At 41.6% G+C, this 13,544-nt stretch overlaps 1 protein-coding gene across 5 annotated transcripts in view; it reads left to right on the top strand.

Annotated features, from left to right (window-relative positions):
* Nucleotides 1-12,609, top strand: part of PKIG (cAMP-dependent protein kinase inhibitor gamma) — a 180,327-nt gene extending 167,718 nt beyond the window's left edge. For all 5 annotated transcript variants that reach the window (XM_056548485.1, XM_056548486.1, XM_056548487.1 and 2 more), the window contains 2 exons: nt 9,197-9,374; nt 11,820-12,609. In XM_056548485.1, coding sequence (XP_056404460.1) covers nt 9,227-9,374; nt 11,820-11,899 — 228 coding nt within the window. In that variant the 5' untranslated portion in view covers nt 9,197-9,226 and the 3' untranslated portion in view covers nt 11,900-12,609. The remainder of the gene's footprint in view (nt 1-9,196; nt 9,375-11,819) is intronic.
* The last annotated feature ends 935 nt before the right edge of the window (nt 12,610-13,544 follow it).

Consider the following 13,544-nt stretch of genomic DNA (forward strand, 5'->3'; position numbering starts at 1 on the left):
GGGGCTTTATTGTGGATCTGATGTAAACAAAGGGGGCAGCCTTGCATGCTGGTTATGTGATGTATTTGGGGGCCTTGTAGCATATTTTCTAGGTAGAAATGCAAGTATTTATTAAGACATGTCAGGAAACTGTACTTGGTCATTTTTTTTTCTTCTGGAAAAGCTGGGTGACAGACCGATAAAGACATCTATCAACGCACCTAGCCTTCTAAGAACTCTGCTCTAATTATGTATTACTATACGCTTTTGCTCCTGTGCTATGTTGTACAGAGTTGCAATAATGCTGGCCCGGATTTTTAAGGTTTAGACTTCTATGCAGAGAAATGGATGGATCTCTCAGCCGGGCAGGGAGCAGAGTGCTTCCCCAGCTAAGAACTCAGTCGCAGCTGTTCTCAGTGGTAAGACCTGGTGCGATCAACAACTTCTCACAACAGCTGGAGGCACACTTTGGCCATTAAAATCCCTCTATAGTGGACGCCAAGCAAATTGTGTAATAGCAAGTGGATATAGGATTACAAATGTTCTATCCCAAAGAAAAAAATCCACTAACTAAAGCTTGTTTCACACTAGCAAATTACTCCGTTTAGCAAGTTCCGTCGCTAGTTCCATCCTAAAATCAGCTGTCACCGGGAGTAACCAAATCCTATACGTCCGTTAGAAAATCCCATTATAGTCTATGGGATTTTTCTAATATCCGTTTTAATCCATTATAGTCCGTTATTGATAACGGACGTTATTTTGTGACGGAAGATAGTACGGAAGAAAATAGTTCATGAACTTCATGTCACAAAATAACGTCCGTTATCAATAACAGACTGTAATGGATTAAAACGGATATTAGAAAAATCCCATAGACTATAATGGGATTTTCCAACGGACGTATAGGATTTGGTTACTGCCAGTGACAGCTGATTTTAGGACGGAACTTGCTAAACAGAGTAATTTGCTAGTGTGAAAGGGGCCTTACAGATATACAAATATATCTGGTCGACATGTCAAAAGTTGTTTTTAATGACAATAATGCTTTATGATTTGATGGATTTTGTTTTTTCTAGGCTGCCCCTTATGGCTGGATGATAAGGGGCAAATGACAACCTGACCTACATACACCATTCACAGTCCCTTAGTTTTCACAGTAGATCCCTATTCTTACAACTCCTGTGATACCATGACAGCCAAAGACTCTCAGGGCTTGATTTAGTTGTAGTTTTACAGATACACCGGTTGGGGACCACTGGTCTGAAGCATTATTCATCATCAATAGCCTCCCAGCCTTGCAGAAATCACCGACAAACACAACCATGGCAAAACCCAGGGTTGTGGCCCATAAAAAGCAAGATAAACCCGTATGTAATGTATCGACTCGAAAATCTTTTTGATGTTCTCCAGTCCTGCACTTTTGCTGGGATCTCAGTGGGATGTAAGGCTAGTACTCCAGTGACAAAGGTCATGAGAGCAGCCGTATGGTTATGGCCTATTGTGACGTGGTCGTATTTTATGGTCCTTTACTGTTATCTGATGGTTTCCTACCAAGTAAGAGTATTCTAAATCATATGAAGGGCTGTGAAAATCCTTATTGAGCAAATCCTGAACTTTACCTGGGTTCACATCACGTTTTTGCCATACTGTTTTCAATCAGCCTTTCTAAAGAAAACCGTATGGCAAAAAAACAACCCCGGATGGAACCGTATGGGAAAAAGTAAACCGTATGAGTTTTTAAACGGTATACTGTTTTTAAAAGTGCATACAATTCAAACAGTTTTTTTTTTTAAACATAAGTTTTTGAAAGTTTTGTCCATTTTTAATTAAAGTTAATCTTGTTTAATTGAATTATTTATTTAATTATTTATTGGGTGGGGACTTTAGGATGCAAATGCGCATATGCAAAATAAAAACAGTTTAAGGTTTCCCGTATGGAACCGTATACATTTGTGTTTCCCATTGACATCCATATTTAAAAAAACACATGCGGTTGCAGTACGGTTTTTAAACCGTGGTCAACCACGGTTTTGAGTACGGGGAAAAAAAACGTATACGCAATCGCGTGCATACGGTTTTCAATTATTTGTCTAGGTATACTGTTTTCAATACGGTTCTATACGTTTTCAATAATGAAAACGTATACGGGAAACGTACGGTACTTAAAAAACGTGGTGTGAACCCAGCCTTAGAGGAAGTTTTTCTTTATACTCATCCACTCATACTCATTCTTTATACTCATGATCACATCCAAAGCTGCATTCACAAATAATTCCTTTGTCCTACATGAGTCCACAACTTCCAGCTTCCCCATACACAGAGGCGGCTCTAGACTTTCGAAGTCTTAGGTGAAACTCGAACATGAGGCCCCTATCTCTTTCTCTAAGGCGGCTTTAACACTATAAAGTTGCTCCATTTTAAAGATCGGTTATAATGTCCCGTTAGGAAAACCCTTAAAAAACGGCCGTTCCAAAATCCTATTAAAGTCTATGGGATTTTTACATTATCTGTTTTAACCCGTCATAGACGTTATGAATAATGGACATTATTTTGTGACAGGAGAAAAAAACGTTATATGCACTATTTTTCTCCCGTCAAAAAATGATGTCCGTTATTCATAACTGGCTATTATGGGTTAAAAGGGATAATGTCAAAATCCCATAGACTTTAATGGGATTTTGGAACGGCCATTTTTAAGGGTTTTCCTAACATGACATTATAACGGATTTTTAAAGCCAGAGTTTTCCAACCAGGGGTGCCTGCAGCTGATGCAAAACTACAACTCCCAGCATGCCCAGACAGCCGTTGGCTGTCTGGGCATGCTGGGAGTTGCAGTTTTGCAACAGCTGGAGGTGCTCTGGTTGGAAAACACTGGTATAGTATATGGTGCAACATTCCAGGAGTTGGAGGATTGGTTGAATAAATGCCGGCTGTATCATTGACGGTATTTTTAATATAAAAATACCGTCAGGGTGGCCAAAATACCAGCTGTGCCAGTAAAATACCGGCCTGGTGGCGACCCTATGGCACACCATGCAGGAGTCTAGAAAAGCTGAATGACCATATACTAGCATCCTACAACCATCCCGGGACCAGAAATGTGAGTCTATTATGTTCCCCTAAGATTACTATCGTGAGAGATAAATGTCCCTCATGATGGCCATTGTTTTATGTAGCAGTGCTGATGCGTGGCACGAGTTGAGCCACGGTAACTAGTCCAGCGATCTTTTCGTCGCTATTATGTAACAGTACAAAGTGCGCTGTTCCACGTCATTACACGTTATTTACTCCTGACTACAGATGTCTAATGGTGTCATTGTTCTCCCAGTATAGAGTACAAGCACCTGATCCCACCACAATGACCCCATACAAAGGACCCAGGATTATGGCTTTATTGGCCTCATTATTCTCTGTTTGATCCCCATGAGGTCTAATGACAAAATACAGAACCATAGAAAAATATTGTGCTCAGTCCACGGCTTTTACCTGATAATGTAAGAGAAGCTGACGCAGCTGATAATCCTGTACGCAATGTTTCATGCAACACTCCTTCTAAGCTACACATTTTCAGAATTCTTTAGTCACACCCAAAGCTGCATTGAATATTTAGTTTACCGCTCTTAGCTCTCAGGATTATGTGAACTGACAACTCTCTCCTATATATACCCAACATGAGGTATATTGCTGGATATCTAGTCCTTGTATAAGGCAAAGTTCCCTTACTTTTGTCATTTAGGTCTGAAGTCTCGTATCCCCACAGTCCTTGAAACCAGGGCCGGTTCTGGCTGTAGGCAAAATAGGCCACTGCCTAGAGTGCCTTTTTTGGATGGCATCTAGCCACAAGAAATTTAGACAGCCAGCATCCGAACCACTCACTCAACCAGCTCAGCCAGCAGCACCACCATAACCTTCTGACATGTGTCATAAGGTAATTACATAAAGAGGGGGTTTGTTACAGTGTGTCACCCCAGTAGTAAGGAGATTACATGAGGAGGAGGTTTGTTAGTGTGTCTCCCCAGTAGAAAGGTGGGGCATGTCAAGAGGCGGGCCAATGGGTGGAGTCAAGGGGACGGCAGAATACCCTTTTGGCATACTCAAATTGTGCCCAGTTTGCGGTACCTGGTAGTGCAGGGCTGGGAGTGGCGCTTTGTATTTAGAACTGTGTATTAGGGTGCATTTACATCTCGGATTGCGAATCCGCCATCCAGATATGGCGGGAGAATTTCAAAACGGCCTAATTTCTCTGAATCTAGAAGTGTCTCTGGTTGGCTCACTTTCCGACCGGATTTGGTTTTTGAATTTGTAATGTCCCAGTACAGGATATAACCCTGTGCAGTACTTAGGCCCTGTCGTGTTGAGTCCCTCAATGTCCTGGGGGTTCTCCTGTAGTGGTTCCCCCATAATGAAGTTAGTGTTTCTATGTCTAGCCAGTACAAGGTGATGTATTATGTTAATAATATAAAGTATAAAGGACCTTTTTGGAGGACCAATGTAAATGTCTAAAGGACCTTTGGAGTTATCACATGTTATGTTATCACATGTTACCCAGAGAGCACCAGTAAATCACATGACCTGCAGCTTGACCTATGGGCTTTTGGCTCAGCCCCCTTTATAAGAGGGGGAGCCATTACAATCTCTCCCTTCTACCACAGCTCTTGTGCTCTTAAACCAGACCTTTGCTGAGGCACAGACCTCTGATCCAGCATCCAGTACACCTGGAGGCCATTAACCCCTTCAGGACGGAGCCCATTTTGGCCTTAAGGACCGGAGCGTTTTTTGCACATCTGACCACTGTCACTTTAAACATTAATAACTCTGGAATGCTTTTAGTTATCATTCTGATTCCGAGATTGTTTTTTCGTTACATATTCTACTTTAACATAGTGGTAAATTTTTGTCGATACTTGCATCATTTCTTGGTGAAAAATCCGTAAATTTGATGAAAAATTTGAAAATTTTGCATTTTTCTAACTTTGAAGCTCTCTGCTTGTAAGGAAAATGGATATTACGAATACATTTTTTTTTTTGGTTCACATATACAATATGTCTACTTTATGTTTGCATCATAAAATTTACTTTTGGAAGACACCAGAGGGCTTCAAAGTTCAGCAGCAATTTTCCGATTTTTCTCAAAATTTTCAAACTCAGTATTTTTCAGGGACCAGTTCAGGTTTGAAGTGGATTTGAAGGGTCTTCATATTAGAAATACCCCATAAATACCCCATAAATGACCCCATTATAAAAACTACACCCCCCAAAGTATTCAAAATGACATTCAGTCAGCGTTTTAACCCTTTAAGTGTTTCACACGAATAGCAGCAAAGTGAAGGAGAAAATTCACAATCTTCATTTTTTACACTTACATGTTCTTGTAGACCCAATTTTTGAATTTTTACAAGGGGTAAAAGGAGAAAATTTTTACTTGTATTTGTAGGTTGACCACAATTTTGTCTCCGGTTTAAAAACCGTACTGCAACTGCATACGTTTTTTTTAACATGGATGTCAATGGGAAACGCACATGTATACGGTTCCATACGGGAAAAACTTATACATTTTTACTTTGCACATGCGCATTTGAATCCTAAAGTCCCCACCCAAGACCCCCCCCATTAAAAATGGACAACATTTTCAAAAATGTATGGGTTTTTTTTCTATAAAAACTGACGGAACTGTATGCACTTCTGAAAACAGTATACTGTTTAAAAACGCATACGGTTTACTTTTTTCCATACTGTTCCATCCATTTTTTTGCCATACGGTTTTCTTTAGAAAAACGGATTGAAAACAGTATGGCAAAAACGTAGTGCGAACCCAGCCTAACTCTGTGGTCAGATCATTCCCAGGAATCACAGATTTCAGTCTTCAGCTGCACCATTTCAAGCTGTTTCTAGAACATTCAGTCCTAGAACTCCCTCTAGTAACTGGTGGCAGTACTGGCCCTGCGGGCAGCCGACCCGCGACCCACTTCAAAGTTAAATCTCCCCATAATTCAAGGACATGACTGGACTTTGAAGCAAGCGCCAAGACATCTTGGATCGTTCGCAGCTCCGAAGTTACAAATGATAAATACAGCTGGAGGAAGTTTTATTTCTGGACTTGTTTATGCCGACTGTCTCAAATATTAGGATTAGCCTGTATTTTGTAGGATACAGCTTAATACAGAGCAACTGATGTGGTCATGTCACCCCCTGCAGCAAGAAGAGCTTACAATCTAATTTAAGAGTTAAAGGGAATTGATGTATGGTTATTGTCCGCTGTTTTCACCTGCCTCTAGGGGGCAGGAGTTTATACACAGCTGCCTGCGGCTGTACAGACATGGTCTGCCACCTCTCCTGTGCTCACCCGCAGAGCATGGGCAAGGTTTGGGAGTGGTGGATATGATTTATTTTTATTTTTTTATTTATTTATATAGTGCCTACAGATTCCGCAGTGCTATGATAACGTGCGACTGCTACAGTTGGTCCTTAAAGGGCTTGTCCACTTTTGGACTACTGGCTTTTTTGTCCATGTCAATATAGGGATATGTCAGCACTTCAGTGGAATCTGCGGTGGTGCACGAAATAGGGTAAAGCCACAGGTAGAAGAAAGAGGAAACCCAGCACTCACCAGTGATGCACAGTGAAGATTTATTAGGCCATAGTGTAGTACAAGGACTCGTTTCGGCGTGGCAGCCTAGGCAGACGGCTGAGGAAGGCTCCTACGCCGAAATGCGTCCATGTACTACACTATGGCATAATAAATCTTCACTGTGCATCACTGGTGAGTGCTGGGTATCATCTACCTGTAGCTCTTAGATACAGACCAGTGTTACCTTACCTCCAGCTGTTTTAAAGGGGTACTCTGCTGGAAAACTTTTTATTTATTTATTTTTTATTTTTTTTAATCAACTGGTGCCAGAAAGTTAAACAGATTTGTAAATTACTTCTATTTAAAAATCTTAATCCTTCCAGTACTTATCAGCTGCTATATACACCACTGGAAGTTCTTTTCTTTTTTAATTTATTTTCAATCTGACCACAGCACTCTCTGCTGACACATCCGTCCATGTAAGGAACTGTCCAGAGTAGGAGCAAATCCCCATTAAAATAAATTTAAAAAGAAAAGAACTTCCTGTGGTGTGTATAGCAGCTGATAAGTACTGGAAGGATTAAGATTTTTAAATAGAAGTAATTTACAAATCTGTTTAACTTTCTAGCACCAGTTGATGTAAAAAAAAATGTTTTTCCAGCGGAGTACCCCTTTAAAACTACAACTCCCAGCATGCCTGGATAGCCTTTAGTTGGAGGCACAATGGGTGGGGAAACACTGATTTAGTAGGCTGATAGCTGTTACCTAAATTCATACAACTCTTGTACACAGCTGATGGGTTTGTTACAATGGCTCAATGCAAATATTTGTCACCATATTGCTTATGTCAGAATAACAACTATAACTCCAAACCGCATACACACACACACACACACACACACACACACACACACACAGATGTGGTAGCCCTTGGGGGGTGTTTGGTAGTAGTGGTATGATATCGGTATATAAAGGGTTAATGTTAACCCTATAGTTCGTGACGCCAGGCTCAGGGCTAGTATGCTGAGGCAATGCTCCGGCCTATCGCCGCCCTACCCAGTAACGATAGGTGCATGAAATGACTGAAGGTCCACAAGGAGATTGAACTTGAAATTGAAGTGCTTGCGATACATCCAAGGCACAGTAACAGTCTCGTACAAACAGTCCTTATATCGCTCAGTGACTGACAGTTGTTGCGGACCTTGAGCTATTTAGAAAGTCTCTGAATTTAGGGTAGATGTTTGCAGATCCGTCCAGATTTAGGGCTTATTTTAGGTCCGGTGATGCTGCAGAGTGTCTGGGGATTGATACACTCTCTATTCTGAATTACTCAGCCGTTGCCGCAAGGCTCGGGCCTAACTCACTGAGATAGTTGCTGCACAGATCCTTCTTGTTTGACAGCCCAGGAACAAGAGAGAGAAAAGATGGCCGCCGCTCCCTTATATGGGCAGGGAGCAGGGTGAATCCGATTGGTCCGAACATCTGTCACTCACCATTACATAGAGTAATGGGATTGCATACGTCACTGGGCCTCCAAAGGTCCTTAAGCAAAATACCATAGAGTTTACCTAGTCACATGACCCCGCAGGTCCTGCAACGCTATGGAACCGGTAATTAACCATTTATTTACATATATATTACTATATTTACATTACCCTTACATAAATTACTAGGCTATTAGTTGGAATAGAGGCGACAAGGGGTAGGCTACACAACAGGGATCCCTACGTCCTAGGGACTCTGGCTATGGGGACCCACACATACATAGGTACTGTATAAGGACACCACACAGACATAAACACAAATGGCTTGTTCAGTGCCCTTGTCTCCCATTGGGTTTGAATGGGATTCTGGATTATCAGGTAGTTTAGACCAGTGGTCTCCAACCTGCGGACCTCCAGATGTTGCAAAACCACAACTCCCAGTATGCCCGGACAGCCAACGGCTGTCCGGGCATGCTGTGAGTTGTAGTTTTGCAACATCTGGAGGTCTGCAGGTTGGAGACCACTGGTTTAGACCATTTGGAACAAGGAAGCTAAGTACAATGGAAATAATGAGTGCACGGTGTGTGCAGTGCCCTATGAGGGGCACATGTAATGTGTATTAAGTGTACATGTTCCCTTTTGTTCTCAGACACCAATGATACATAATGTATCCGCTGAAAGCATTAGGGGCGGCTGATGCACGCGGTAAATCCATTTTGCCCTGTAAATAGTATCAGCAGATTTTAAGATCAATTACCCCATTAGTTTTTGCACATATTTATCCCATCCATCACCACTTTGCTGGAACTGAGAGCTGCTACACTGCTGCCCTCTACAGTCCAGCTGTCAACACTGCATTCACCTTTTTATTTATTCCAATGATGTCCTTCAACCGTGTTCCCAAACCTATTGCAAAACTACAACTCCCATCATGATGAAAGTTGTAGATTTGCAACCGCTGGCAAGTCACAGGTTGGGGAACACCACTTAAATTTGTTTTGACCCCTGTCCTGCTCTTGGGAAAGCTGGGTGACAACCACTGCCACCTAATGGCATACTGATTTTGACCCATCTTTCCACAGACAGTAGGTGCTGGACTTATGGTCTCATTTGCCAAATATTTTATGTTCTATGAAAAGTAAATGTGGTCTCTTCCTCTTTTCAGAGCTCATGAATATGATATGAGAGCGACGTTATGGATGTGGAGTCTACATACTCTGAATTCATAACCTGCGACCGAGCCGGAAGGCGGAATGCGGTACCGGACATCAAAGAGGAAAGTAGCACTCCGGGGGTGAGGGAACTGTCAGAAAACATGGGAGACCTGTCCATCCAAGGAGCAGGTGAGTAATGGTCCTTATAGACTCTCATCCAGAGAAAAAGTTGCTGAGTTGCCCATAGCAACCAATCAGATCACTACTTTCATTTTTAACAAGGCCTCTGAAAAATGATAGAAGCCATCTGATTGGTTGCTATGGGCAACTGGGCAACTTTTCCTCTGGACGGGTTTTGATAAATCTCCCCTCAGAGAGGGAGAAAATAGGGAATTTCTCTTTTTGAGAAATCGAAACACTATGGAGGAGATTAATCATATCCTGTTCAAAGGAAAAGTTGCTGAGTTGCCCATAGCAACCAATCAGATCGCTTCTTTCATTTTTCAGAGGCCTTTTCAAAAATGAAAGAAGCGATCTGATTGGTTGCTATGGGCAACTCGGCAACATTTCCCCTGGACAGATTTAGATAAATATCCCCCTAATATAAGTACATGAAAACCTCCCCATTCTTTAAAACCTCTGCTTGCTGTTAGTGCGGGAGCACGATATCTGGATCTGTTTGGATGATATAAATGACCTTATCAGAACATATTTAGGTCCAAAACAATTGCACCGTTTGAGTGATAAGAAAAAGACCATCAGGGATATTAGATAGTAATCCGAAACTACCATAAATAATGGATATCATTACTAGAGATGAGCGAACTTATAGTAAATTCGATTCGTCACGAACTTCTCGGCTCGGCAGTTGATGACTTTTCCTGCATAAATTAGTTCAGCTTTCAGGTGCTCCGGTGGGCTGGAAAAGGTGGATACATTCCTAGGAAAGAGTCTCCTAGGACTGTATCCACCTTTTCCAGCCCACCGGAGCACCGGAAAGCTGAACTAATTTATGCAGGAAAAGTCATCAACTGCCGAGCCGAGAAGTTCGTGACAAATCGAATTTACTTTAAGTTCGCTCATCTCTAATCATTACTACCCCCAACCACTCATGACCAACAGACAAACTTCAGAAAGTGGCCATCCACCTTTATTAGCCAAACATTTATTCGTCTGACACCTATTTCTCCTGATTCCTTTATGCACAAACATTCATGTCTTGTGAATGGGGAGATGGAAGGTAAGCTGCTGCCAGACAGCTCTAGTGTTGGGTTATCTCCCGGACAACAAAAGGGTTGGGTAGTAGAAATCCAGTATGCCTGAACTTTTTCTCCAACATCATCCGTAGGTCCTGTTGAAATTGGTGGGGTAGGCCAACTTTTCCCTTAGGTGTATGGGGGCATTTAATCCATCTAGACCACCAGGGATATTAATTAGATAGTAGCTAGAGATGAGCAATCTGCTTCATTCTGAACTTACTTTATTTGGATTTATTTGAATCTAACTTTTTGAGGATTCATTTTAGGGAAATATCAATGTACAGAGCAGGTACTCCTGTCAAAAACAGGAGTCCCTGCTCCTGTACAGTGAGTGGCGAGACATACATTGTTACATTTGATGGTCTGGATGCACAATTTGAATACGAATGCCTGCTGCCTGAAGGTAAGTGACAATCCTCAATGCCTGGCCCAGTGATTGTGAATTAGGTGGCAAGTGTACAAGAGCAGGGATTCCTGTTGTTGTAAAGGACTCTGCTCCTGTTTGTAGCTTCCCTGGTGCTTTATATCTTCAGTATGTGTCTGGCCTCTCTGCTTAGTGTACAGGAGCAGGGACTCAAGTACAAATCCAACAGTTGTTTCGACCAAACTCTCATGAAATTTTTCAGGAGGTTCACTCAATAATACATATGCACCATAGATGATCAATACCATTTTACCTCCCTGGACCAACAAACATACTTGGTTCTGTTAAATGTCTGACACCAGTGGACAATCTTAAAGGGGTACTACCGTGGAAAACTTTTTTTTTTTTTTTTATCAACTGGTGCCAGAAAGTTAAACAGATTTGTAAATCACTTCTATTAAAAAATCTTAATCCTTCCAGTACTTTTTAGGGGCTGTATACTAAAGAGAAATCCAAAAAAGAAATGCATTTCCTGTGATGTCCTGACCACAGTGCTCTCTGCTGACCTCTGCTGTCCAGAGCAGCATATGTTTGCTATGGGGATTTTCTCCTGTTCTGGACAGTTCCTAAAATGGACAGCAGAGGTCAGCAGAGAGCACTGTGGTCAGGACATCACAGGAAATGCATTTCTTTTTGGGATTTCTCTTTAGTATACAGCCACTAAAAAGTACTGGAAGGATTAAGATTTTTTTTTAATAGAAGTGATTTACAAATCTGTTTAACTTTCTGGCACCAGTTGATTTAAAAAAAATAAAAGGAGGGTGGGTTTGGGGTGTTTGTTGGTATATGTGAAACTGTTGTTTAATTTGAAAAACTGCTTTAATAAAAATATCTGATTTAAAAAAATAAATAAAAAATAAAGGTTTCCACGGGAGTACCCCTCTATGGACCCCATTGAAGTTAATATTAGCCTGATACAAGAACTGACAAACTTTTTTTTTTCTTTCCTAGAAGGACAAGCAGAAGCAGCGGCCTCCAACAGCGGACAAGAACAGACCCCAGAAGCACAAGATGGCAGCACGCCGTCGTGAATCGCGTATATGTCTTGCAGACATCAATGCTGACTGACTTTTTTTTTTTTTTTGTACAAAACTAAGGAACTATAAGACTGTTCACACAGAGCTTCTGAACGAAGCTGGAAAAAAAAAAAAAATAATTCCAGCAATGATTACATGGTGGAGAACGGAATCACGATGCAGGACTCCACACGCCTGGTGGCGGCACATGGTCATAGCATATTCTCAAACTCCACTTGACCTAAACTTGCCTTAGCAGATTATAATTTTTTTCCTTTCTAGAAGAATCATATGCAATATTTCATTGGGATGAGGTTTTATGGATGGTACTGCCCACTCCCCCTAAGGGATTATTTATTGTCCATAGAGAAGCATTCAGGAGACATGGGTCATATAGGACCGGAGACCAACGTACATATAAAGCACTGCCTTATAACCTCCGAGTGGACCAAACCATCTCCGTTCTGAAGCCGGGCGTCCATGGCGGCTCATGTATCCTCCAGACTGCCATCTTTTTTTTTTTTTTTTTTTTTCTAGTCCACGTTTTTAAGTGCTATATCTTTGATTGACCTAAAATTCCACATAGATCGGGTATTTAGTTTGCACAGGAAAACAAAATGGTGTGTATTTTTTAAACTTTTTTTTTTTTCTGTTAGAAAAACAAAATGATTTGCCTCCCCCAAATATGATTTTGTGTGAATGAAAAATCTAATAAACACCATTAAGACACAGAAGTCCTGTTAATCCCTCTATACAGCAGAGTAGTGATCTATGCTACTGTGGAACCACAAGTCCCAGAGAAACTTTAAAAGTAGACTGCAACTACAACTCCAAGCATGCCCTGACAGCCGCAGGTTGAGAGGTCTAGTTTTGTAAGGGCTAGAAAGCTGCAGCTTGCAGACTATTGCTCTGTACATATGTGCTATGCCACTTTTTCACAACCAGGGTGCCCCCAGCTGTTGCAAAACTACAACTCCCAGCATGCCCGGACAGCCGAAGGCTGAGAGGTCTAGTTTTGTAAAGGCTAGAAAGCTGCAGCTTGCAGACTATTGCTTTGTGCATATCACTATTTGTGCTATGTTACTGTTTTCCAACCAGGGTGCCTCCAGCTGTTGCAAAACTACAACTCCCAGCATGCCCGGACAGCGGAAGGCTGAGAGGTCTAGGTTTGTTAGGGGTAGAAAGCTGCAGCTTGCAGACTATTGCTCTGTACATATCACTATTTGTGCTATGCCACTGTTTTCCAACCAGGGTGCCTCCAGCTGTTGCAAAACTACAACTCTCAGCATGCCCGGACAGCCTTCGGCTGTCCGGGCATGCTGGGAGTTGTAGTTTTGCAACAGCTGGAGGCACCCTGGTTGGGAAACACTGTGCTATGCTATGGCTACACAGTAACATTGGAAACTCCAATCTGCTTGTGCCTTCACTGTGGCTATTGTTATTATTTATTTAGTTTTTTTCTTAAGTTGCACTCACACATGACTTACATTGATGTCTATGTTTGCAAAGAAATCCATTGAATTTGGATTTTGGGTGACTGTCATGTTGCAGTCCCATTATGGGGCATGTCGCAATGCGAGCACACAGACAATTATTAGATTCCATGTCACAATGTAACATTACGGTTAGAAATGAGCGAACTTACAGTAAATTTGATTCG

This window comes from Hyla sarda, chromosome 12 (genome assembly GCF_029499605.1).
Source record: "Hyla sarda isolate aHylSar1 chromosome 12, aHylSar1.hap1, whole genome shotgun sequence".
Classification (NCBI taxonomy): domain Eukaryota; kingdom Metazoa; phylum Chordata; class Amphibia; order Anura; family Hylidae; genus Hyla; species Hyla sarda.